This window comes from Manacus candei, unplaced genomic scaffold (genome assembly GCF_025592945.1).
Source record: "Manacus candei isolate 608988 ecotype Guabito, Panama unplaced genomic scaffold, ASM2559294v1 h1tg000173l, whole genome shotgun sequence".
Classification (NCBI taxonomy): Eukaryota; Metazoa; Chordata; class Aves; order Passeriformes; family Pipridae; genus Manacus; species Manacus candei.
This window is the reverse complement of record NW_026138221.1, coordinates 44,058-64,907: the sequence shown is the minus strand read 5'-3', so window position 1 is coordinate 64,907 and position 20,850 is coordinate 44,058. Positions and strand designations below refer to the sequence as shown.

The 20,850-nt window shown below is 63.8% G+C and overlaps 5 protein-coding genes across 10 annotated transcripts; 2 read left to right on the top strand and 3 right to left on the bottom strand.

Moving 5' to 3' along the window:
* Positions 1-212: 212 nt before the first annotated feature.
* Positions 213-8,396, top strand: ZBTB39 (zinc finger and BTB domain containing 39). Of its 6 annotated transcripts, none has more exons than XM_051773587.1 (2): positions 213-352; positions 1,658-7,419. In XM_051773587.1, the coding sequence occupies exon 2, from the start codon at positions 1,767-1,769 to the stop codon at positions 3,894-3,896; it is 2,130 nt and encodes a 709-aa protein (XP_051629547.1). In that variant the 5' UTR covers positions 213-352; positions 1,658-1,766; the 3' UTR covers positions 3,897-7,419. The 6 variants fall into 6 exon arrangements, 3 of the variants coding, with proteins under 3 accessions (XP_051629547.1, XP_051629548.1, XP_051629549.1); XM_051773588.1 differs by lacking the exon at positions 213-352 and adding an exon at positions 636-970; XM_051773589.1 differs by lacking the exon at positions 213-352 and adding an exon at positions 985-1,214.
* On the bottom strand, positions 7,699-11,475 carry GPR182 (G protein-coupled receptor 182). The gene is made up of 2 exons (XM_051773591.1): positions 11,320-11,475; positions 7,699-10,395 (listed from the first exon to the last, which is right to left on the bottom strand). The coding sequence occupies exon 2, from the start codon at positions 10,386-10,388 to the stop codon at positions 9,294-9,296; it is 1,095 nt and encodes a 364-aa protein (XP_051629551.1). The 5' UTR covers positions 10,389-10,395; positions 11,320-11,475; the 3' UTR covers positions 7,699-9,293.
* A 1,423-nt stretch (positions 11,476-12,898) lies between these two features.
* On the bottom strand, positions 12,899-14,947 carry LOC127463758 (retinol dehydrogenase 16-like). Its single transcript, XM_051773592.1, has 4 exons — positions 14,190-14,947; positions 13,802-14,060; positions 13,325-13,488; positions 12,899-13,229 (listed from the first exon to the last, which is right to left on the bottom strand). Exons 1-4 carry the CDS (start codon positions 14,503-14,505, stop codon positions 13,009-13,011), a joined length of 960 nt encoding a protein of 319 aa, XP_051629552.1. The 5' UTR covers positions 14,506-14,947; the 3' UTR covers positions 12,899-13,008.
* A 134-nt stretch (positions 14,948-15,081) lies between these two features.
* LOC127463759 (retinol dehydrogenase 16-like) lies at positions 15,082-16,943 on the bottom strand. The gene is made up of 4 exons (XM_051773593.1): positions 16,603-16,943; positions 16,215-16,473; positions 15,632-15,795; positions 15,082-15,477 (listed from the first exon to the last, which is right to left on the bottom strand). The coding sequence occupies exons 1-4, from the start codon at positions 16,916-16,918 to the stop codon at positions 15,260-15,262; spliced, it is 957 nt and encodes a 318-aa protein (XP_051629553.1). The 5' UTR covers positions 16,919-16,943; the 3' UTR covers positions 15,082-15,259.
* A 685-nt stretch (positions 16,944-17,628) lies between these two features.
* On the top strand, positions 17,629-20,663 carry PRIM1 (DNA primase subunit 1). The gene is made up of 12 exons (XM_051773590.1): positions 17,629-17,767; positions 18,210-18,367; positions 18,445-18,551; positions 18,632-18,705; positions 18,939-19,075; positions 19,291-19,349; positions 19,419-19,529; positions 19,626-19,849; positions 19,931-20,000; positions 20,082-20,167; positions 20,257-20,355; positions 20,437-20,663. Exons 1-12 carry the CDS (start codon positions 17,665-17,667, stop codon positions 20,454-20,456), a joined length of 1,248 nt encoding a protein of 415 aa, XP_051629550.1. The 5' UTR covers positions 17,629-17,664; the 3' UTR covers positions 20,457-20,663.
* The last annotated feature ends 187 nt before the right edge of the window (positions 20,664-20,850 follow it).

Here is a 20,850-nt window from a genome sequence, read left to right as displayed (position 1 = left end):
GGAAAGAGCCCGCGGGGATGGGGCTGCGGGAACGGATCCGCGGGGATGGGGCTGCGGGAAAGAGCCCACGGGGATGGGGCTGCGGGGACGTGTCCGTGGGGACGGCGGGGCTGAGTCCTTGTGCTTCTGGGCTACAGCGACCTGTGCCTGCCCCACAGTGCTCCGTGTCCGTGTCCCCCCGCCCGTGTCCCCCCGCCCGGTCCCGTCCCCGCCCGGTGCCGCGCTGGGTCCTCCCCGCCCCGCGGGGGCGCTGCGGGCGGCGGGTCCCGGAAGGCGGCCGGGCCGGGGCGGGCGCGGGGCGGGTCGGCGCCTTTGTGTGAGCCGGGCCGGGATGGTGCGGGGCGCCGGGCGGGTAAGGACCGACCCCCGCCCGCGGCCCCCGGGCCCCGCAGCCCCCCCCGCGCCGCGGCCCCCGCGCCGACCCCTCGCGGGCCCCCCCGGGCCCTCCCGTCGCCCCTCGTGGCTCCCCCCGGGGGCCCTTTCTGCTGCCCCCCCCCCCCGTGGCCCCGCGTTCCCCCTCCCCTTGGCCCGCCCGGGGGTCCCCGCTGCCCTCCCTCCCTTTCCTCCCGGGGCAGCTTCGCGACTCCCCGGCCCCCTCCTGCCCGCCCGCGCCCCCGGCCCCCCTTCCCGCTGCCCCCGCGCCCCCATCCCTTCTCCCGCTCTTTCCCCCCCCCGTCCCGTTCCCTCCACAGGGATTCCCGCGCCGCAGGAATTGCCGCTGGTGAGCGTTTGCCTTCCAGAGCCTTCCCCGGCCGTCCTCCTCCTCTTCCTCGCCCTCCCCAGCTGCCGGGGGGTTTCCCCGGGGGAGGACGGTCCATCCTCAGCCCCTCTGACCTTTCCCTGGCTCTGGGGCAGGAGCAGCCCCGTCCCCTCCTGCCCCCTCCAAACTCCCGCTCTCTGCTGCTTTCTGCGCTCGCTGTTCCCTGTCCCGGGAAGGACGAGGCTGGGAATTAGGGGTAGAGCTCTCTGGGTAAGTTTGTGGGGTCCCAAAAGCTGCTGGAGCATCCATGAGCAGGACAGGGTAGCAAAGGCAGAGGGATGAGCTGGAGGGACATGCTCAGGTGGGAATGGCCGGTGCCTGGGGCAGGCACGGTGGCAGCCAGGGGACCTGCACTGAGAGGTGCCACAGCAGAGGAGAAATCCCAGGAGAGCCCACGAGGCTGGAACACAGAGGATCCGAGATGAGATCCCACGTGGGAACCGAGAGTCTCCGTGTGGGTACAGGTGGAATCTGAAGTGCAGGGATGAAATGGTGGCTGGAGGAGATCCAGATGGGAATCTGACCACTGTGTGGAGCCTGAGTGTCATCCCTCTGGAGAGGAGCCTTGTCCCTGGCTCAGGAAGAGGGGGGATGGCTGGAACAGGCTCCTGTTGGGTCTCTGAGTCAACAGATGTCTGTCCCTGCCCAAAGAGCAGCAGGACCTTCAGCTGCCTCTGGCAGAGTCAGTGGCTTTTTGTTTTGAGTTTGTCCCTTTGTGCATCCGCCCCTTCACTTCTTAAAAAGTTGGTCTGTGAGGTGACAAGGCAGGTTCAGTCCCTTTCCAGCTGAGCAGCTGCTCTGTGGCTCATCCAGAAGGTGTAAAATGGGAGGTATGAGCAGAATGGTGTTACTTTGGTTGTTCAAGTGCTGCCATTTTTCTGCATTTCCCCTCTCCAGAGCCCCTTGCCCTGCCACTCCTGGCTGCCCAACACCTCCTGCTCCCGCCGCTGATGAGGGTGTAAAGGCCAAGCTGACCGGGAGGAGGGACTCTCAAGCAGCTGCTAAGATGGGCATGAGGATCAAGCTGCACAGCACCAACCACCCCAACAACCTGCTGAAGGAGCTCAACAAGTGCCGGCTCTCCGAGACCATGTGCGACGTCACCATCCTGGTGGGCTCCCGCTCCTTCGCCGCGCACAAGGCCGTGCTGGCCTGCGCCGCCGGCTACTTCCAGAACCTCTTCCTGAACACGGGGCTGGACGCTGCCAGGACCTACGTGGTGGACTTCATCACGCCGGCCAACTTTGAGAAGATCCTGAGCTTCGTGTACACCTCGGAGCTCTTCACAGACCTCATCAACGTGGGCGTCATCTACGAGGTGGCGGAGCGGCTGGGCATGGAGGACCTGCTGCAGGCCTGCCACTCCACCTTCCCCGACCTGGAGAGCTCGGCCATCACCAAGCAGCCCTCCCTGTCCGTGGGGGAAGGCCGGGCAGGGCCGCTGAGCAGCACCTCCTCGGAGCAGAGCCACTCCCTGGGTGACATCCGGAGCAGCACCGAGCACTTGGGCCCCGAGCGGAATTACATCCTGCACGGGGACGCGTCGGGCGGCTACAAGGAGGACGACAGGAACCCCGTGGGTGAGGCCAGCCAGGCTCTTCCCCTGATGCATCCACAGCAGCCTCCCAAGACGGAACAGGGGCCGGATCCGGGGCAGTTCGCTCCGGCCGCAGGTCTGGGGGCCCAGCCCGGCGGGAACGTCGCGGCACAGACCACCGGCAGCTCCTGCTCCCAGTACAAGGCCCAGAGCAACGGCGACTACGGAAAGGGCGGCTTCTTCCCCACCGATCCATCCCTGGATGTCTCCATGGGGAGCAACTCCTGCCCCAGCAACAGTGACCACTCCAAAGAGCAGGGGTTCGAGCAGATGGATGAGCTGCAGCTGGAGGATCTGGGAGAGGCCGAGCTGCATTTTGAGGATGCTGGAGAAGAGCTGGGCCCTTCCGAGGAGGTGATTGAGCTGAGCGACGACAGCGAGGAGGAACTGGCCTTCGAGAGCGACGGCCGGGACAGCAAGGCCATGCCCTGCCAGGTCTGCAAGAAGGTGCTGGAGCCCAACATCCAGCTGATCCGCCAGCACGCCAGGGACCACGTGGACCTGCTCACCGGGAACTGCAAGGTCTGCGAGACCCACTTCCAGGACCGCAACTCCAGGGTCACTCACGTCCTGTCCCACATCGGCATCTTCCTCTTCTCCTGCGACATGTGCGAGACCAAGTTCTTCACCCAGTGGCAGCTGACGCTGCACCGGCGGGACGGGGTCTTCGACAACAACGTCGTCGTCCACCCCAGCGACCCCCTGCCCGGGAAGGTGGCCGTGTTTGGGGGCGGGGGGAGCCCCGAGCTGGCCTGCGCTGCCTGCGGGAAGCCCTTGGCCAAAGATTTCCACACCGTCCGGAACCACCTCCTGGAGCACGTGAACCTGAAGAGCCAGACGTGCGGCGTGTGCGACCAGAGGCACCTGAGCCTCTGCAGCCTGATGTGGCACACCCTGTCCCACCTGGGCATCTCCGTCTTCTCCTGCTCCGTGTGCGCCAACAGCTTCGTGGACCGGCAGCTGCTGGAGAAGCACCTGGCCGTGCACCAGCACGTGGAGGAGGCTCTTTTCCAGTGCCACTTCTGCAGCCAGAGCTTCAAGCTGGAGGCGGCCTATCGGTACCACGTCAGCCAGCACAAGTGCGGCGGGAGCCTGGACGTGCGGGCGGGGTTCGGGGAGCGGCTCCAGCCGCAGGGGCTGCCCAAGAGGAAGCTGCCCGAGGAGTTCCTGAGCGAGGAGCTGGCGCTGCAGAGCCAGCCGGGGAACAGCAAGTACAGCTGCAAGGTGTGCGGGAAGAGGTTCGCCCACACCAGCGAGTTCAACTACCACCGGCGCATCCACACCGGCGAGAAGCCCTACCAGTGCAAGGTGTGCCACAAGTTCTTCCGCGGGCGCTCCACCATCAAGTGCCACCTGCGGACGCACTCGGGGGCCCTCATGTACCGCTGCACCGTGTGCGGGCACTACAGCTCCACGCTCAACCTCATGAGCAAGCACATAGGGGTGCACAAGGGCAGCCTGCCCCCGGACTTCACCATCGAGCAGACTTTCATGTACATCATCCATTCCAAAGAGGCCGAGAAGAACACGGACAGCTGATGGGGGCGAGGCGGGAGGAGCGAGCGTTTTCGTTACGGAGGCTGTGGGAAAGAAAAAAACAAGTGTCGTTTCTTTTATTTAATGGTCAGGCATCATGGATGGAATTCTCCTTTTTGGTTTTTTTGTTTGTTTGTTTGTTTGTTTGTTTTAATTTTTATTTTTTGTGCCTATTTAGGGCTTTTTTTAGATTGGTGGCGTTGTACAAATTAACAGCACGTGAGGTACATCACTGTTTCAAGGAGTCTGTCGTGTTTACTTAACTCTGGTCCTGTTAGAGGCCATCGAGTTCTGTGTTTTTAGTATTCCTCACTAGTTTTTGAGTCTAGAGTCTATTTTTTTTGAGCCTTCTGGCCCACTCAACCAGGCTAACCCTGAGCTTGTCCACAAACTGATGCTGCTAAGATTTTCACACCTGACCTCAGTGGAGAGGGACAGAGCCAGAGCAGGTGCTGGACTCGAAGGAAAGGAACAAAAAGGAAAGAAAAAAGGAAGAAAAAAAAAAAAAAAAGACGTTCTGGGCATCCCTTGGGTTCTGCTGCTACTGCCAGAAGATGTGTCCTGGAAATGGCCATCGCTGGGTCACCAGGGAGAGGAGCAGGAAGCGTGTGAGTGTGCGAATGAGGAGGGGGATTCCCACATTCCCAGGCCGTGGCTGTGACACACTCGCTCGTGCCCTGAGGAGGAGATGGAGCCACACAACCTCCCGGAGGAGTCTCTGGGCTGGAGAGGGAGGGGAAGCAGGTCCGTGTTCCCGGGAGGTGATTGGTGGTGGCCACGGAGAGCCGCTGGAATCCCCCGGCTCGGGGCCGCCGGACGCTCGGGACGAGACGCGATGAAGCCGTTGCCTTAACTCCCTGGAAGGTACCTTCGAGGGCCCTTCTCCTGCCACGAAGGGATCCTCCCTGCCACGAAGGGATCCTCCCTGCCACGTCGTGGATCACCACGTCCTGGGCCTGTCTGGTGGCAAATGCGCGCTGTTGGAGCGATGTGAGTTTGTTCACAGAGCCGGAGTCGCAGCAGTGGCGGCCACTGGGGACCTCAGCTCGGCCTCTCCAGCCACGTGCCAGGCACTCCTGGGCACAGGGGGCTCACCTGGGCATGGGGGGGCTCACCTGGGCATGGGGGGGGCTCACCTGGGCATGGGGGGCTCTCCCAGCTGCTTGCCAGGGCACTCCTGGACACGCAGGGCTCTCCGGAGTATAGGGAAACTCTCCTGGGCATGGGGGGGTCTCCCAGCCGTGTGCCAGCTGCTCCTCAATGTGGGGGGCTCTCCCAGGCACAGGGGGCTCTCCCAGACATGTGTTGGGCGTCCCTTGGCAGGGGGGGCTCTCCCAGCCCTGTGTCGGGTGATCCTGGGGGTCACTCCTGGCCCCACCAGCGAGCTCAGCCCATGCTGACAGTGTTTACACCAGGAAGGGTGGGAATTGGCTTTTTCCCATGTTATCCTGCTGCGGGGCAGAGGTGGGGAGGAACAGATAATCCCGAGCTCGGGCTGCCCTTCGGGAACTCATTCTACCTCACAAACAGGAAGCGCTCGGGGCTCCCGGTGGTCACAGGTCGGCTCCTGCGCTTCTGTCAAGTTTTGCTGTTGCTGAACTAAACTAAACTAAACTAAACTAAACTAAACTAAACTAAACTAGTGATTTGCAAACCCCGGAAACTCACCCCCCTGCCCTTTCCCTGGGGAGGGACACCCGGGAAGGGCCGTCCCGTGGCGGGGGCCGGACGAGCTCGGAGCGCCCGGGGCCGCTCCCCCCGCCCGCCGTGGCCTTGGGCAGGTCACTTCACCTCTTTGCCTCAGTTTCCTCATCTGTAAAATGAGGGTGGTGCCTCCCGTGGTACCCACCTACCTCCGGGAGCGGGGGGTGCCTGGGGCCTGCGCTCGGAGGAGGGGAGGCCCCGAAGCGAAGGTCAGCCCTGGGCTGGCCTGGCTGCTGCAGCTCTGGGGTCCCAGCTCCGGCCTCGTGGTCCCGGCTCTGGGCTCGCTGCAGAGCCGTCTTCAGCTGAGTGTGGTTTAAGTTTTACAGAAATAAAGGATCGTTTTGGGAAAGCTCGGGGCTCTGGGAGTCGGGGGGAGCTGGTGGTGCTTTGCTGGGGGCTCCTCTGAGCTGCTCTTTGGGTTCCAGGGTTTCTCTCATGGAATCACGGGATGGGTGAGGCTGGATGGGACCCCTGGGGGTCACCCAGTCCCACCCCGTGCTCACCCAGGGTCCCCTGGAGCGCAGAACTGCGGGCTGTGTCCGGCTGGGGACAGGGAAAGGGGCAGGGATGGACACGACCTGCACTGCTCTGGAGGTGGTGATAAAGGATGTGAGGGACAGACAAGGCTGGGAGAGCCTTGAGACCCTCCTGGAACATTCCAGAAGCCGTGGTGAGCTTTGGGAAGGGCCGGGGCACAGCACCCGCAGCCCTGGATCTCAATAAGCTGTGAAGCAAAAGCCTTTTGTGCACATTAACCAAAAAGAGAAGCTTTTACACTGAAACACTTAACGGGCACAACCGGCCCTCGCTCCCAGCCCTGGGGGAAAGCAGGAGCCAGCTCTGATCCCTGGAATTTCTCTTGGCCTGTGATGTAATGGACCATTCCCACGTGGAACATCCTGCAGCAGGGGACAAGGGGACAGGTCTGGACCCACCATTGCTCCTCCTCAGGGGGGTTTCTGGAGGGATCAGAGACCTGAGGGCTCCCTCTGGGAGGGTCCTGGGCCTCCCTGAGCCTGCAGACCTGTACAGGGATGTCACCCCTGTGATTCCTGTCCCCTCGTCCAGCTGGGAGCTCCAGTTCCACCCTCAGCTCCGTGTTGGGAGTGCCGGGGCCGTCGCTCCGTGCCTGGTTCTGTTCCTGCTCCAGCACTGTGGGCAAACCTGCTCCCTCCTGTCCCTGCTCCCCTCAGTGACTGCAGGGACACCCACCTACCTCCCCTGGGCCGGCCTGAGGTGTTTGCCAAGTGCTTTGGGGTCCTGGGGTAGTAGAGGGGGGTGCAGAGGGGAAATGCCGGGTCCTGGAGCCTCCCGGGGAGCTCCAACAGGGAATCCCCTTCCCGGGGCCTGCTCCGAGCCCGTCCCCAACACAGAGTTCATTTTCCCCCTTCCCAACAGATCCAGGTCTCTCATCAGAGTAATGAAGCAGAAGAAAGAACCAGAGTTGAAATTGCTGTCTAACCTTTTCGTTAAGTTAATCGTAGGTACTGACCTCCTGCTATTTAAGTGTTTACTATCTATTTGCTGTAAAGTTTTGTATATTTTGTAAACTTTTCCCCCCAAAATCGTAGATGTCTAAAATCGTTGTACATCGGGTTCTTTTCTACTCCATTGTTCAGCACAAAGTGTGGTTTTTATTTAGAATAATAAAAAGGAAAACGTTGACCTCTTGTAGCTGCCTCTTCACAAAACCTGTTCCTCCCCGTGTGCATCCTGGCATTCCTGTCTCCTCGGGAGTGCCTGGGAAGCACGTGAGGCCATCCCAGTATCCTGCTCCCATGCTGTGCTGGGCAGGATTCCTGGTGCAGGTCCAGGGCTCTTCCAGCACTGGGAGTGGCAAAGGGTTGTGCCACAGGTTGTAGCATTCCTGTGGGATGCAGGGATGGGAGGAGGGAGGGCTGCAGCAGCCCAGTTAGGGAATTCCAGGGTTTGTGTGCCTGGATGAGCCCCTGGGGGAGTGGTCTGGGGGGTAAAGGAGCTGGTGTGTCCCAGGAATGACTTGGGGCCAACCTGGGTCACCACCTGGGGCTGGGCGGGGGGGTATTTAAGGCCACTCTGGCCCTGAGATCTATGGACAAAGTTTCAGGTAAATGAAGAGAGGTAAAAGTAAAGTTTAATAGGTCAAATACCAAATTTTACATGTTTTAAGTAACTGGAATATATTGTTGCCCTGGTTTGTGTCACACATCAGGTGGTTTGTTGTTGTGTATTTGCTGTCCATTTCGTCACTGGAAGTGGCAGGGAATGGGCAAAGGGAAGCCCAGGGAGGATTTGGGGATGAAGGTGGTGGGTGCAGACCCCCAAGTTCAGCCTCAGCCTGGGGGAGTAACAGAATTAAGGAAGGGGAACAGCCTGAGCTGCTGCCCTGGACAGGGAATTGCTGTGGTGAGGGGACTGGTGCCTTCCCAGTGTTCCTGTGTGAGACAGGGATTTGGTTTGTCCCCTCAGCGCTGGTGTCCCTGGGGGACCAAGGAATGTCCCTGCAGAAGGAACCCTGTGGTATTTAGGGATTTGCCCCGTTGCAGGACCCCTGGAACTGGCAGAGTCAGCCAGCCCTGTGATAACCCCACATCCGTGTTAACTCCCGGTCCTGAGCTTCTCCCAGAACATCCTGCTCCCCCCCTGCTCCCCGTGCTGCCAGCATCCTGCCCCCAGAACTGCTTATGCTCTGCTTTTTTCACAGCACGTTTCTCGAGCAGCTCAAGGCCTTTGGTAGATTTATGGGCCCCTGTTGCTCTGTCACCTTCCCCCGGCGAGGGCAGACCCGCAGCACGGGGCTGGGATCAGAGTCCAGAGGAGAATGAACTTTCTCCGGGTGCTCCAGTTCCTTGCAGAGCACAAGCCCAGCCCTCTCTCCAGCTCCCAGGATTTCTGCACGTGCCCACGCTCCCACGGGGGCTCTGATGGGAGGGGAAGGGCTGCTGGAGCCTTTTGATGTTGAGGAATGCACCCAGTGGCCTTGAATACCTGTGAGGGAACGCTCCAGAGGAGGCTGGATTGATGGGATGGGAGACCCAAACTGGGAACCCACCCCAGCTCCCGGCCCTGAATCTGGAGCAGCCCTGCCCAGTCAAATCCAGTTTAATTTGCTGCTGGGTTTGCAGAACTGCTCTTGAGGAGCTGCTGATCTCGAATCCCAATCGCTCCTCGTCCCAGCTCAGGTCTGCGCCCTGCTCAGCCCCCACGGCTGCCTCGCCTTCCTCTCTCCAAGATCAGGCTCTGGACATTGCTGGGGGTGGGGAGGGAGGTTTTTGTTCCAGAGGGTGGTTCCCTCTCTCCTGCTCGGGGTGTTGGGACAGTCTGGGGGTGCAGAAACACCCGTGATGGGGCAGATTGTGCACCCCAGCCCTGAGGCTCGGGGGGCACAGGGCTCAGATCCCAGGGGCGGGGTTGTGTTGGACCCCGAGTGGGGCAACTCACTACTTTATTACTGCAAAGGTTTCATTTGGGGAACGGGGAATCTCTCTGATTCTTTCTTTAGCTAAATAGATCTGCCACAGCAGCACTGCAGAGGAAAGATGTCTGTAGCTCCTGCACCACCTCCCCTCATGCCTGGCACCCTGTCCTGCCGTGGGAGGCGCCTGGCAAGAGAGGCTGTGCCAAAGCAAAGTGTCTCCTCATCACCGGGAAAACCGATCCCAGTGTCCCTGGGGAGCCACGGCTGCTGCCACGGGGGGTGGGAGGGTCCGACCCCCCTTAGTTGGGGGGGTTGTTGTCCTTGGAGATGACTATGGAGTGTTGTGTGGTGGAGGAGGAGTTGCCAGCACCCTTCGGGGCGCCGTGGTCCTTGGGGATGTACTTGACCACGGCGGAGATGAGTTTGCTGCGGAAGTTCTTGCTGAGGAAGTTGTAGAGGACGGGGTTGACGACGCAGTGGAGCATCGTGAAGCAGTCTATGATGTCGTAGAAGAAGTAGAGGAAGCGGGCGAAGGTGCAGTTGAGGATGATGTGGTTGCCGTCGAGGGTGAGCAGCGTCAGCACGACGTGGAAGGGCAGCCAGCTGATGAGGAAGACCACGATGTAGGCGTAGATGAGCAGGCAGTGCCGCCGGCTCTCCGGCTTGGTGCGCCCCAGGAACCGGGCGGTCAGGACGTTGAAGACGGCGATGACGGGGAAGGGGACCAGGAAGCCGATGGTGGTGGTGGCCAAGCTGACCGCCAGCGCCCACTCGTCGTAGGTCTCGAAGGGGGCCATGAAGATGCAGATGGGCTCCCCGGTGTTGACCAGCTGCATGTGGACGACCTCCAGGAAGGGGATGGAGGCGGCCAGGACCCAGCTGCAGGCGCAGGCGACGCAGCGCGCGCGGTGCTGGTGCCGGCGCCAGAAGAGGGAGGAGCTGGTCAGGGACACGTAGCGATCCACGCTCAGGCAGGTGAGGAAGAAGATGCTGGCATACATGTTGGCAAAGTAGAAGTAGTGTGTGAAGCGGCAGAGGAAGCTGCCCCAGAGCCAGGTGTAGTCCAGCATCGCCTCCAGCATCCAGATGGGCAGCGAGAGCATCACCCCGAGGTCAGCGATGGCCATGTTGATGATGTAGAGGTTGACCAAGCTCTTGTTGCCCCGTGTCTGCCAGTTGACCCAGATGACAAGGAGGTTCTCCACCAAGCCCACCACGAAGATGAGCAGGTAAAGGATGAAAAGGATCACCCGCTTGATGTTCTCGTCCAGGCTGAACTCGCAGTAGGTGTAGGTGTGGTTCAGGAGGTGGAACAGCTCGGACCAGTTGTGGTAGTCCCCGTACTCACTGGGGACAGTGTGTGTCTCAGAGGGGGCCGTGGTCATCTCAGCCATCCTGGCGCTGCAGGGAAAGGGAGAGCACTGAGCTGGAGAGTCTGAACACGCAGAACTCGGTCCTTGCATGGGGCTCAGACCCTTCGGGGGGGTTTAACCCAATTTTTAGTCCTATGGTGACTCCCTACATCAGCCCTCTAAAGATGCCATGTCTGCCCAGGTGATCCCCTCACATGTCAGACTAAGTGCCAGCCACAGACATCAGCCTCATTGGTGGCTGTCCCTGTCCCACAGCCTGGCCAGGGGCATGGGCTGGTGCCCAGGCCACTGAACACCCCGGTGACTGTGCCCCAGACTCCACTCCAGCAGGAAAGCCCCCATCCCCTTCCCGAGCCCTCAGTGTGGTCCCTCGCTGGCTCTGCCTGTCTGGGCTGCGTTGCCAGGAGCCGTCGGGACTTCCAAGTAGGTGACAAAATTATAAAGTTAAGGGAAATGCAGTTGACCTCAACATCCTTTGGTGCCTCAAGTGAGAGCTCTGATCCCAGTACAGCTGCATCAGCATGGCAAAGATGCCACAGAACCCATCCAGCCCTGTACCTAGAAGAGCTCAGGACCAGCCATTCCCCTGGGAAAGCTGAAGGAGCGTGCTGGGCTGCCGGGGTGCTCCTGTGGAACTTGGACCCCGGCGAGCCAGGAGTGCCCCAGCCGAGAGTCCCCCACCAGAGCCATCCCTGTGGCAATGGGCTGGCACCCACCCACTCCCAAAACCATGGAGAGGCTGGACATGCCTTTCCCATGGCTCCCCAACCTCCCACCCTCTCCACACTGCAGGTCCTGAGAGGCCCATGGGATTGGGGAGAGATAGTAGGAGAGAGGACATATGGACAGAAGAAGGGACAGAGGGATGGGAGAGGGGACAGAGGGATGGGAGGGAGCACAGGAGGACAGAAGGGACAGATGGACACGAGGGAGGAGGGCCAGCTCTGCTCACCTGCTGCTCGGGAGCGCAGGGATCCTCTCGGCTCAGCGGCTCAGGCGCCTCTGGAGAGCAGAGCTCGGGGTGGGCTTGGTGCTGCTTCCCGGCAGGAAATGACTGTCGTGGTCCAACATCCTGAGACAGCCCAGCGTGGGTGACACTGGGCTGGATTTCCAGCCCCAGGGCTCGGCTCCCTTTTGATTTGGCCGCAGGACTGGGCGGGGAGGCCCCGGGCAGGTGTCGGTGTTGCGGGTGCCGGGGGGTGCCGGGGGGTGTGGGGGTGCAGGGGGGTCCCTGGAGGGTCCCCTCCACAATCCCCCTGCTGGGCTCGGGGGCTGGATCCTGCCTGGATCCCGCTGTAGGGAAAATGCATCCTCTGGGATGGACTTTTCCAGGCCGGGTCCTGTCCCGGCACTGGGACTCCTGCAAGGGTGGGTGGTGGGACAGGTGCCAGCAGCTGTTCCTGATGCCACCACGATACCCAGGTGAGCTCGGGGTTTCATTTGGGGAAAAAAGGCTGAAATCTGAACTCTCTGCCCAGGCAGATGGATGTCACCACAGAAGCACCTCTGGCCGGGCAGCAATTAATCACGGAGCTGTGATTGCCCTGCTGTCTGGCAGGGGAAGGGAGGGGGCCCGAGCCTTGCCCTGGGGCTGGGGAGGGGGCTGATAGGCAGAAAATTTTGCATCGAGCTGCAAGTCCTGTGAAACAATTGCAGGAAATCTCCTTTTTCGAGTGCAGACAAGACTTTGGGATCAACAATTGGCTCGGAAGGAAGGCACGGCCGGAGTGGGGAAGCACGAGGGCACTGATAAGTCGGGTCTCACAACAACAAGCCCAGGCTGGTGACCCCGTGTGCAGGTACCAGCCCTGGCAGGACCCAGGGTCCAGGTTCCAAACAGGAACTTGGCAGCTTCGTGCTCACCCTGGGCACATTTTTGCTCGGCTGGGTCCACCGGGGTGAGGAGGAGCTGCTCTGCCAAGGAGGGGCTGGGGGTCTTTGCCCCCCACCCAAGGGGAAAGGGATGCTGTGCTGGTGCTGTTTAAGAGGTCAGGGAATTTCCACACAGAACTGTGGGATTGAGAAGGACCAGGACGTTGCCGGAGGGATGTGAGCACAGGTGTCCCAGGGCAGGTGCAGCTGAGGCCGCAGTGTCACCTCCCAGGAGCTCATCACACTGATCCAGGCCCTGGGGACACCTGGAACGTGATGTGTGGGGGCTGCTGGGGATGTCGTGCTGCTTTGCCAAGCTGAAGAAAGCGTTTTGGAGAAGCTTCCTCAGCACTGCAGTCAAGTGCCCAACCTCAGGGACCTGCCCCTCAGCTACTGATCACTAATCTGCCCTTAATTAGCAGGCTGAGTGAGCAGGGATCACCACCCACAGGGGATGGATAAACACCCTGCCTTTCCCAGCACGTTCCCTGCCAGCTGACCCGGGACTTCCCTGAGTACGGGGCTGCTCCAGGCACAGGCAGGAGCCGGGGTCCTGCCACGGGAGGGGTCACCCAGAACCACGGCCAGGGGGCCATCAGACACCTCGGAGGCACCACGGGAGGGGTCACCCAGCGCTGTGGCCAGGGGGCCATCGGACACCTCGGAGGCACCACGAGCAGCCCCAGCGCTGCACCAGCTTTATTGAGCACGATGCCAGGGGCACGGGCAGAGCGGGCACCGTGCCCGTGTCCCGCCCCGCTGGCCGTCCTCAGGGGCTCCCGCGGGCCGGGGTGGGCAGGAGGAGGCCCAGGAGGGTGTCGGTCAGCCAGGTCGGGCAGTAGCTGAGCGGCAGGAAGAGGAGCCGGGCGTCCCAGCCGGCGGCGTAGCGGCTGCGGGGGCAGCGGGCCAGCAGCGCGTGGGTCATGGCAGCGGTGACGGGGGACAGGTGGGAGCTGCTCAGGCGGTGCACGAGGACGGTGCTCTTGGACACTGGGGGGGCAGAGCGGGGTCAGCCCGGCGGTGATGGGGTCACTGGGGGTGATGGGGTCACCGGGGGTGACGGTGCCGCGTGGGGACGGACTCACGTCTGTCGGGGTACCGGTGGCCGTAGGCTGCCCGGGCCTCTGCCGGGAGCCGCTCCCAGAGGCGCATGAAGTCCTTGGCCAGCGGCACGGGGTCGATCAGCGCCGTCTGGAAGCCGCCGGGTTCGATGATGGAGACCTGCACCCCGAAAGGACGCATCTCCCGCCTGCCCGAGGGGGGGACGTGAGCCAGGGCTGCTGCCCCGAGCTGGGCGAGGGCTGGGGGAGAGAGGGGGAGCCCGTGACCTCCCACCAGGCACCCCGTCATAAACACAGAGGAGCCTTGGCCTCGCTCAAGAGTCCTTTGAAACCCTTCACCTCGTTGCATAACTGCGGCTCCAGCCGTGCCCGTGTTCCCACCCCGTGGCCCAGTTTCACAAGGTCTGTGGGAGCCACACAAAACCCCATGTGGGGGCAGCGAGGCAGAGCAGGGGCTGCTGGAGGAGCACAGGGAAGCGCTGGGGGCCACCAATGCCGTACCTGAGGCTGTCGGAGAAGGCCTCCACGCCGAACTTGGAGATGCAGTACCCGCCGCCGAAACAGGAGACGCGGCCCATCACACTGGCCACGTTGACCACACGGCCCCGCGCCCGCCGCACCAGCGGCAGGAGGCTCAGGGTCACCTCCACCAGCCCCACCAGGTTCACATCCAGCACCTTCACGAAGTCGTCCTTGGTCAGCCACTCATTTGGGCCAATGGGGGTCCCGATCCCCGCGTTGTTCACCAGCCCCCAGAGCCCTGCAGAGGGGACGGGATGAGCTGGGGCTGCTCCACGGCCCCATGCCCGGACCCGGCTGTGCCAGCGCAGGCGGGAGGGGATGCTGGGGTGACAGGGGGGGTGCCAGCGGGGTGTCTGCCCCAGCCTACCTCGGTCACCCACGCGCTCCCGCACCCAGGCGCTGGCGGCGGCGATGCTCTGGCTGGAGGTGACGTCCAGCAGGACGGTCTGGAGCCGCGGCGAGGTGGCCGCCCGCAGCTGCGCCGCCCCGGCCTCGCTCAGGCAGGCGGCCAGGACCCGCAGCCCGCGCCCGTCCAGCTGCCGCGCCAGCAGGTTCCCGAAGCCGCTGTCGCAGCCCGTGATCAGCACGTGCTTCTCCCAGAGCCCCGGCACCGTCTGCCGCTCCCGGTGCCAGCGCCGCAGCAGGAGCAGCCCCGCCAGCACCGCCGCCGCGCACAGCCACATCCTCGGCACCGGCACCGCTCCGTGACAGCCCCGGGACGGCGGCACTCAGGCCATTTATACAGAGCCGGGATTGTGGCAGAGCCTGGGGCGAAGTTTGCCTTCCTGGTTTGCAATCCCCAGCTCTGCCTTGCACCACTCCTGTCCCTGGGGCTCTGCTGTGCCCTTAGCAGGTGAATGCCGCTGCCCCTCAGAGCTGGGTTTGGTTCCACTCTCCAGCCCCAGCCTTGGACCCTTCCCTCTCTCCCGGCTTTGGTGGGGGACGGTGTCCCCAGCCACGGCAGTGGAGTGGGGCAGCCCCCACTGAGCGGCTCTGCAGCAGAAGGAGGAGGAGGAGGAAGTGGAGGAGGAGGAGGAAGATGCTATTAGAGGCTTCCCACCCTGGGCCCAGAGGCAAATCTGCCCAGGTTAGAACAGGCGTGGGTTTGATTTGTGTGTGTGAGTCCCTGGAGTGCCACTTTGGACAAGTCCAGCAGTGGCTCCCCCAGTGGGGTCCAGACCCTGTGTGGAGCAGCACCTGGGGAACAGCCAGAGCCCCCGGGAGCCCCCACGACACAGCCTCAGTGCCACCACTGTGCCAGGAGTGTAATGGGGGGGGTCTTTATTCAGGACAAAGCCGTCTGTGGGCAGGGAACAAACTCGGGGACCTCAGCATGGCCTCGGGCGATGTCGGATCTCACCTGGCACCACCAGATCCCCCCACATGTCACCAGCCCCTGGCTTAGGCATCGCAGTGCCTCAGCCTGGCATCCCTGCCTCAGGCTGTCCCCACGGATTTGGGGTAGAACAAGGTGAACACGGCGTCTGTGAGGGCCGAGGGCAGGTAGCTGAGGGGGATGTAGAGCAGCTTGGCGTCCCAGCCGGCGGAGTAGCGGGCGCGGGGGTGCAGGCTGGTCAGGGCGTGCTCCATGCACTTCGTGACCAGAGACAGGTCGCAGTTGTAGCTCTTCTGCATTATCTTCAGCGATGCCACAACTGCAGAGGCAGAAAATGCCACTGAGTCCCTCAAGCCAAGCAGCTTGGTGGGGTGTCGGGCTGGTGGGACCCCCGTGGGACCCCCCTGATTCCGGGGATGTGCCTCGTGTCAGGAGAGAAACGGCATCACTCAGCCTTTGGGACAGGTACTTACGCTGCTTCAAGTAACTCTCCCCATAACTTGTTTTGATTTCCTCTGGAAGCTTCTCCCAGGTAGAAAGAAAATTCCTCTCCAGGTTCTCGACGTTGGTGATCATCGTGTTGAAGTAGCCTGGCTCGATCACACTGACCTTCACCCCGAAGCTGCGCATCTCAAGCCTGCAAGGGACCAAGTGCCACGGGTCACAGGGCCAGCAATGTGTCCATGACTGCCTCTCCCATGAGATTTACAGCAGCCTCGTGCCAGAGGAGCAGAGCAAGACCATCCAGCTGGACCCCGTGCCTGAGCAGGTGGCTGAGGCAGCGTGTGAGCAAACATGTGCCACATCTGGATGGACTGGTCTGGGGACAAAGCGAAGGTCAGGACTGCAGGGCTCTGTCCCAGCCGATCCCGGACAGGGGCAGGATCTGATGGGGAGGCTCCGTGCCAGGACAGGTGCCGTTCACGCTTCAGCAGCAGCGACAACCCATCGACCCGTGCTCGGCTGTGGTGCCGCGAGGATGGGGCCTGAGAGCTGTGCCAGGCAAAGTCCAGAGAAACAAATTGGGAAATCAGGAGGGTGCCACAGCAGACTCACCTGAGGCTGTCAGAGAAGGCCTCCACACCGAACTTGGAGATGCAGTACCCGCCACCGAAAAAGGAGACGCGGCCCATCACACTGGCCACGTTGACCACGCGGCCCCGCGCCCGCCGCACCAGCGGCAGGAGGCTCAGGGTCACCTCCACCAGCCCCACCAGGTTCACATCCAGCACCTTCATGAAGTCGTCCTTGGTCAGCCACTCGTTCGGGGCAGTGGGGATGGCGATCCCCGCGTTGTTCACCAGCCCCCAGAGCCCTGCAGAGGGGACGGGATGAGCTGGGGCTGCTCCACGGCCCCACGCCCGGACCCGGCTGTGCCAGCGCAGGCAGGAGGGGCTGCTGGGGTGACAGGGGGGGTGCCAGCGGGGTGTCTGCCCCAGCCTACCTCGGTCACCCACGCGCTCCCGCACCCAGGCGCTGGCGGCGGCGATGCTCTGGCTGGAGGTGACGTCCAGCAGGACGGTCTGGAGCCGCGGCGAGGTGGCCGCCCGCAGCCGCGCCGCCCCGGCCTCGCTCAGGCAGGCGGCCAGGACCCGCAGCCCGCGCCCGTCCAGCTGCCGCGCCAGCAGGTTCCCGAAGCCGCTGTCGCAGCCCGTGATCAGCACGTGCTTCTCCCAGAGCCCCGGCACCGTCTGCCGCTCCCGGTGCCAGCGCCGCAGCAGGAGCAGCCCCGCCAGCACCGCCGCCGCGCACAGCCACATCCTCGGCACCGGCACCGGCACCGGGACTGGGAAAGCAACCGGCTTGTCCCGACCTTGGCCGTGCCCGCTCGCCGCTGTTAATGATTAATTAGCGGAGCCCCGGGGTAATCACCGCGGAAGGGCCGCGGGCCCCCCCGGCAGAGCCGGGGGCGGCTCCGCCCCGTCCGTCTCCATCCTCCGGCCCGGGGCTCGTCCCGGTGCTGCCGCCCGGAGCTCGCCGTGCCGCGGGCTCTGCCCCGGGCTCTGTCCCGGTCCCGGGGCTCTGCTGCGGCCGCTGCTGCGGGGAATCGTTAACGGCAGCGGGACAGCGCCCGGGGGCTCCCGCACCGCTGCGCTGCCACCCCGGGAGCCCCCCGGGCACCGGGACACCCCCGGACCCCGGGACACCCCCGGGACACCCGTCCTGGCCCCCGGCCGGAGCCGGCACATCCCCGGGACATCTCCGGACCCGGGGTCACCCCGGTCACCCCCGGGCTTCAGCGCGCCGCGATCGCCCCGGAGCATCCCCGGGACTCCTGCGGTGCTTTGTCCCGCCCCGGCCCCGCGGCGGGACTGCATCTCCCGGCGGGACTACATCTCCCGGCGGGACTACATCTCCCGGCGGGACTGCATCTCCCGGCGGGACTGCATCTCCCGGCGGGACTACATCTCCCGGCGGGACTGCATCTCCCGGCGGGACTGCATCTCCCGGCGGGACTACATCTCCCGGCGGCCCCCGGGCCCGGCCCCGCCGCTCCGCTCCCGCCATGGCGCCGTTCGAACCGGCCGCGCTGCCCGAGCTGCTCCCGCTCTTCTACCGGCGGCTCTTCCCACACGGCCCCTACGGCCGCTGGCTCGGCTACGGCGGCGGTACCGGGCGGGGGGCACCGATACGGGGTGGGGGGCATCGATAATGGGGGGGGGCATCGATGCTGGACGGGGGGTATCGATAATGGGGGGGGCATCGATACGGGATTGGGGGCATCGATACTCGGTGGGAGGCATCGATACTGGGTGGGGGGCATCGATACTGGGGGGAGGAATCGATACTGGGGGGGGGCATCGATACTGGGGGGGGCATCGATACGGGATGGGGGGCATCGATACGGGATGGGGGGCATCGATAGTGGGGGGGGCATCGATAGTGGGGGGGGGCATCGATACGGGATGGGGGGCATCGATACGGGGTGGGGGGCACCGATACTGGGGGGGGGCATCGATGCTGGACAGGGGGCATCGATACTGGACGGGGGGGTATCGATATTGTGGTGAGGGCATTGTCACTCCCCCCGACCCTTCCATGCCCCCGCAGTGGTGAAGAACTACTTCCAGCTGCGGGAGTTCTCCTTCACGCTGCGGGACGACGTGTACGTGCGGTTCCAGTCCTTCAGCAGCCCCCAGGAGCTGGAGCGGGAGCTGCAGAAGATCAACCCCTACAAGATCGACATCGGGGCCGTCTACTCGCACCGGGTGAGTGAGTCCCGGGCACCGTGCTCGGGGTCCGTGGCAGTCCCTGGTTCACTGAGCCCGTCCTGTCCCTCCCGCAGCCCAACCAGCACAACACGGTGCACTTGGGGGCCTTCCAGCCGCAGGAGAAGGAGCTGGTCTTCGACATCGACATGACGGACTACGACGACGTCCGGACCTGCTGCAGGTTCCCGGGGGGAATTCTGGGCCGGGAGGAGGATCTGGGGGTGTGGGGCGGCCACCTGACCCACCACACTCTGCCCCCAGCTCGGCCGACATCTGCTCCAAGTGCTGGACGCTGATGACCATCGCCGTCCGCGTCATCGACCGCGCGCTCACGGGTGAGGGTCTGGGGGGCACCTGCGGACGTCTGGGGGGGACACGTGGACCCCTCTGCACACGCAGACCACGCTCTGCCCCACAGCGATGCCCAGACCTTGAAGAAGAGCCGGGGCAGAACTCTGGCGGGGCTGGGGGACGTGCCGGTGCCCGGTGGGTTTGTGGCACCGCCAGCTTTGGGCGGTCACCACAGTCCATCCCGATGTGCCCCCAAACCTGTCTGTGCCCCCTGCAGAGGACCTGGGCGTGAGGCATCGCCTGTGGGTGTACTCGGGCCGGAGGGGTGTCCACTGCTGGGTGTGTGACGATGCGGTGAGGAAATGGTCCCCGGCGCTGCGGGCGGCCACCGTGGAGTACCTGACCCTGGTGAAGGTGGGTGTGTGGGGGTCTGGGATGCCCTGACCCCAGGGAAGGTGGGCGTATGGTGGTCTGGGCACCCCTGACCCTGGTGACGGTGGGTGTGTGGGGGTCTGGGATGCCCTGACCCCAGTGAAGGTGGGCATATGGTGGTCTGGGCACCCCTGACCCTGGTGACGGTGGGTGCCCAGGGGTCCAGGGGTCCAGGCTGAGCACCCCTGTCCCCGCAGGGCGGAGCAGACACGGTGAAGAAGGTGAACCTCTCCTACCCCGTGCACCCCTTCATCAGGTGGGTGGGGACCCCCTTGCCCGACCCCGCAGCCCCCGGCGGGCGCTGAGCCCGTCCCGCTCCCCGCAGGCGCTCGGTGGCCGTGGTGGAGAAGTACTTCGAGGAGTACGCGCTGGTGGGGCAGGACATCCTGGGCAGCCCCGAGAGCTGGGACAAGGTGCTGGCCCTGGTCCCGGAGGATATCCTTCCTGGTGCTGTGGCGGGGCCGGAGGGAGGGTCTGCGCGGGGTCGGTGGGGTCCAGGCGGAGCGCGGGGTGAGCCTTGACCGCCGGCACAGCACCGCGAGGCGCTGCAGGGCGAGTTCCCGCGCAGGAAGGACTCGGTGCAGCGCTGGGAGGTGCTGCGGGGCCGCATGGAGCGGGCGCGGGGCCGCGGGGCCGCCCCGTGCTACGCGGACTGGGAGATCATGCTGCAGTTCTGCTTCCCCCGCCTCGACATCAACGTCAGCAAGGGCCTGGGCCACCTGCTCAAGAGCCCCTTCAGCGTCCACCCCAAAACGGGTGGGTGTGGGGCCGGACCCCGCGGGGGGACCCCCAGGGCAGTCCCCACAGTGACCCCCCACCCCTCTCTCTCTCTCTAAGGCCGCATTTCGGTGCCGCTGGACCTGCAGACACTGGACCAGTTTGACCCGTTCGCTGTCCCCACCATCACGTGCGTGAGCGGGGCGGCAGCGCTAAGGGTGGGGTCCTGGTGGTGCCACAGCCCCAAAACCTCGCCCTGGTTCTCCCACAGCTCCCTGTGCCACGAGCTGGACACGGCTGGCAGCGATGGGGAGCAGGAGGACGTCGGGGAGACGGAGCCGAAGCGCCGGGCGAGGGGTGAGGGGGGTCAGGGTGGGCGCGAGGGGGGTCAGGGCCGGGGCGAGGGGGGTCCCCAGCACCCCTGCTCACTCCCCCCCACCCTCCAGACTACAAGAGGACGAGCCTGGCTCCCTACGTGAGGGTCTTCGAGCAGTTCGTGGAGGGCATGGAGAGCGCCCGGCGGGGGGAGCGGCTGTGCCGGAGCGGTGGGTGCCGGGAGGGGGAGACCCCCTGGCTCTGAGAAACGGCTCTTTTTCTGGAAAAATTCCCGTTTCTCCTCTTGACAGACATTCAAGGAGACTTCTGAGGCCTTGCTGTCAGGGGTCCTGGATGAAAGGACGGCCATTGTCACTTCTGTGCTTGTCATTGTCACCTCGGCTGCCCAGGGGGGTCCCGGTGCCTTGGAGCAGCCGAACTGCACCGCCTCCCTCTTCCTCACTCACAGCCCCTTACACTTTTTGTACTTTTTGTACCTTTTCTACACAAAAACCATTAAATGTTTCTGGTCACCCTTGTGCTGTGCCCGAGGTGGGCGGGGCTCTGTGTGTGGGGTCTGTGTGGGGTCTGTATCTGGGGTCTCTGTGGGTTCTGTGTGGGGTCTGTGTGGGGTCTGTGTCCCTCCCCGTGGGGAAGAGCTGAGGGGATATCCCTGCTCTGCAGTGTGGGGTCTCTGCCCCCCAAAACCCAGCCTGTACCCCATG

Bases quoted from the DNA above. Each gene is read 5' to 3' on its own strand.
- ZBTB39 (XM_051773587.1), top strand. From the start codon at position 1,767: ATGGGCATGAGGATCAAGCTGCACAGCACCAACCACCCCAACAACCTG.
- GPR182 (XM_051773591.1), bottom strand. From the start codon at position 10,388: ATGGCTGAGATGACCACGGCCCCCTCTGAGACACACACTGTCCCCAGT.
- LOC127463758 (XM_051773592.1), bottom strand. From the start codon at position 14,505: ATGTGGCTGTGCGCGGCGGCGGTGCTGGCGGGGCTGCTCCTGCTGCGG. The intron at 14,061-14,189 runs GTAGGCTGGGGC...TCCCCTCTGCAG, and splicing joins GGAGCGCGTGGGTGACCGAG to GGCTCTGGGGGCTGGTGAAC. The intron at 13,489-13,801 runs GTACGGCATTGG...CCCCTCGGGCAG, and splicing joins GCCTTCTCCGACAGCCTCAG to GCGGGAGATGCGTCCTTTCG.
- LOC127463759 (XM_051773593.1), bottom strand. From the start codon at position 16,918: ATGTGGCTGTGCGCGGCGGCGGTGCTGGCGGGGCTGCTCCTGCTGCGG. The intron at 16,474-16,602 runs GTAGGCTGGGGC...TCCCCTCTGCAG, and splicing joins GGAGCGCGTGGGTGACCGAG to GGCTCTGGGGGCTGGTGAAC. The intron at 15,478-15,631 runs GTAAGTACCTGT...CTGCCTCTGCAG, and splicing joins GGAGAGTTACTTGAAGCAGC to TTGTGGCATCGCTGAAGATA.
- PRIM1 (XM_051773590.1), top strand. From the start codon at position 17,665: ATGGCGCCGTTCGAACCGGCCGCGCTGCCCGAGCTGCTCCCGCTCTTC. The intron at 19,350-19,418 runs GTGGGTGGGGAC...CGCTCCCCGCAG, and splicing joins CCCGTGCACCCCTTCATCAG to GCGCTCGGTGGCCGTGGTGG. The intron at 20,168-20,256 runs GTGAGGGGGGTC...CCCACCCTCCAG, and splicing joins GCCGAAGCGCCGGGCGAGGG to ACTACAAGAGGACGAGCCTG.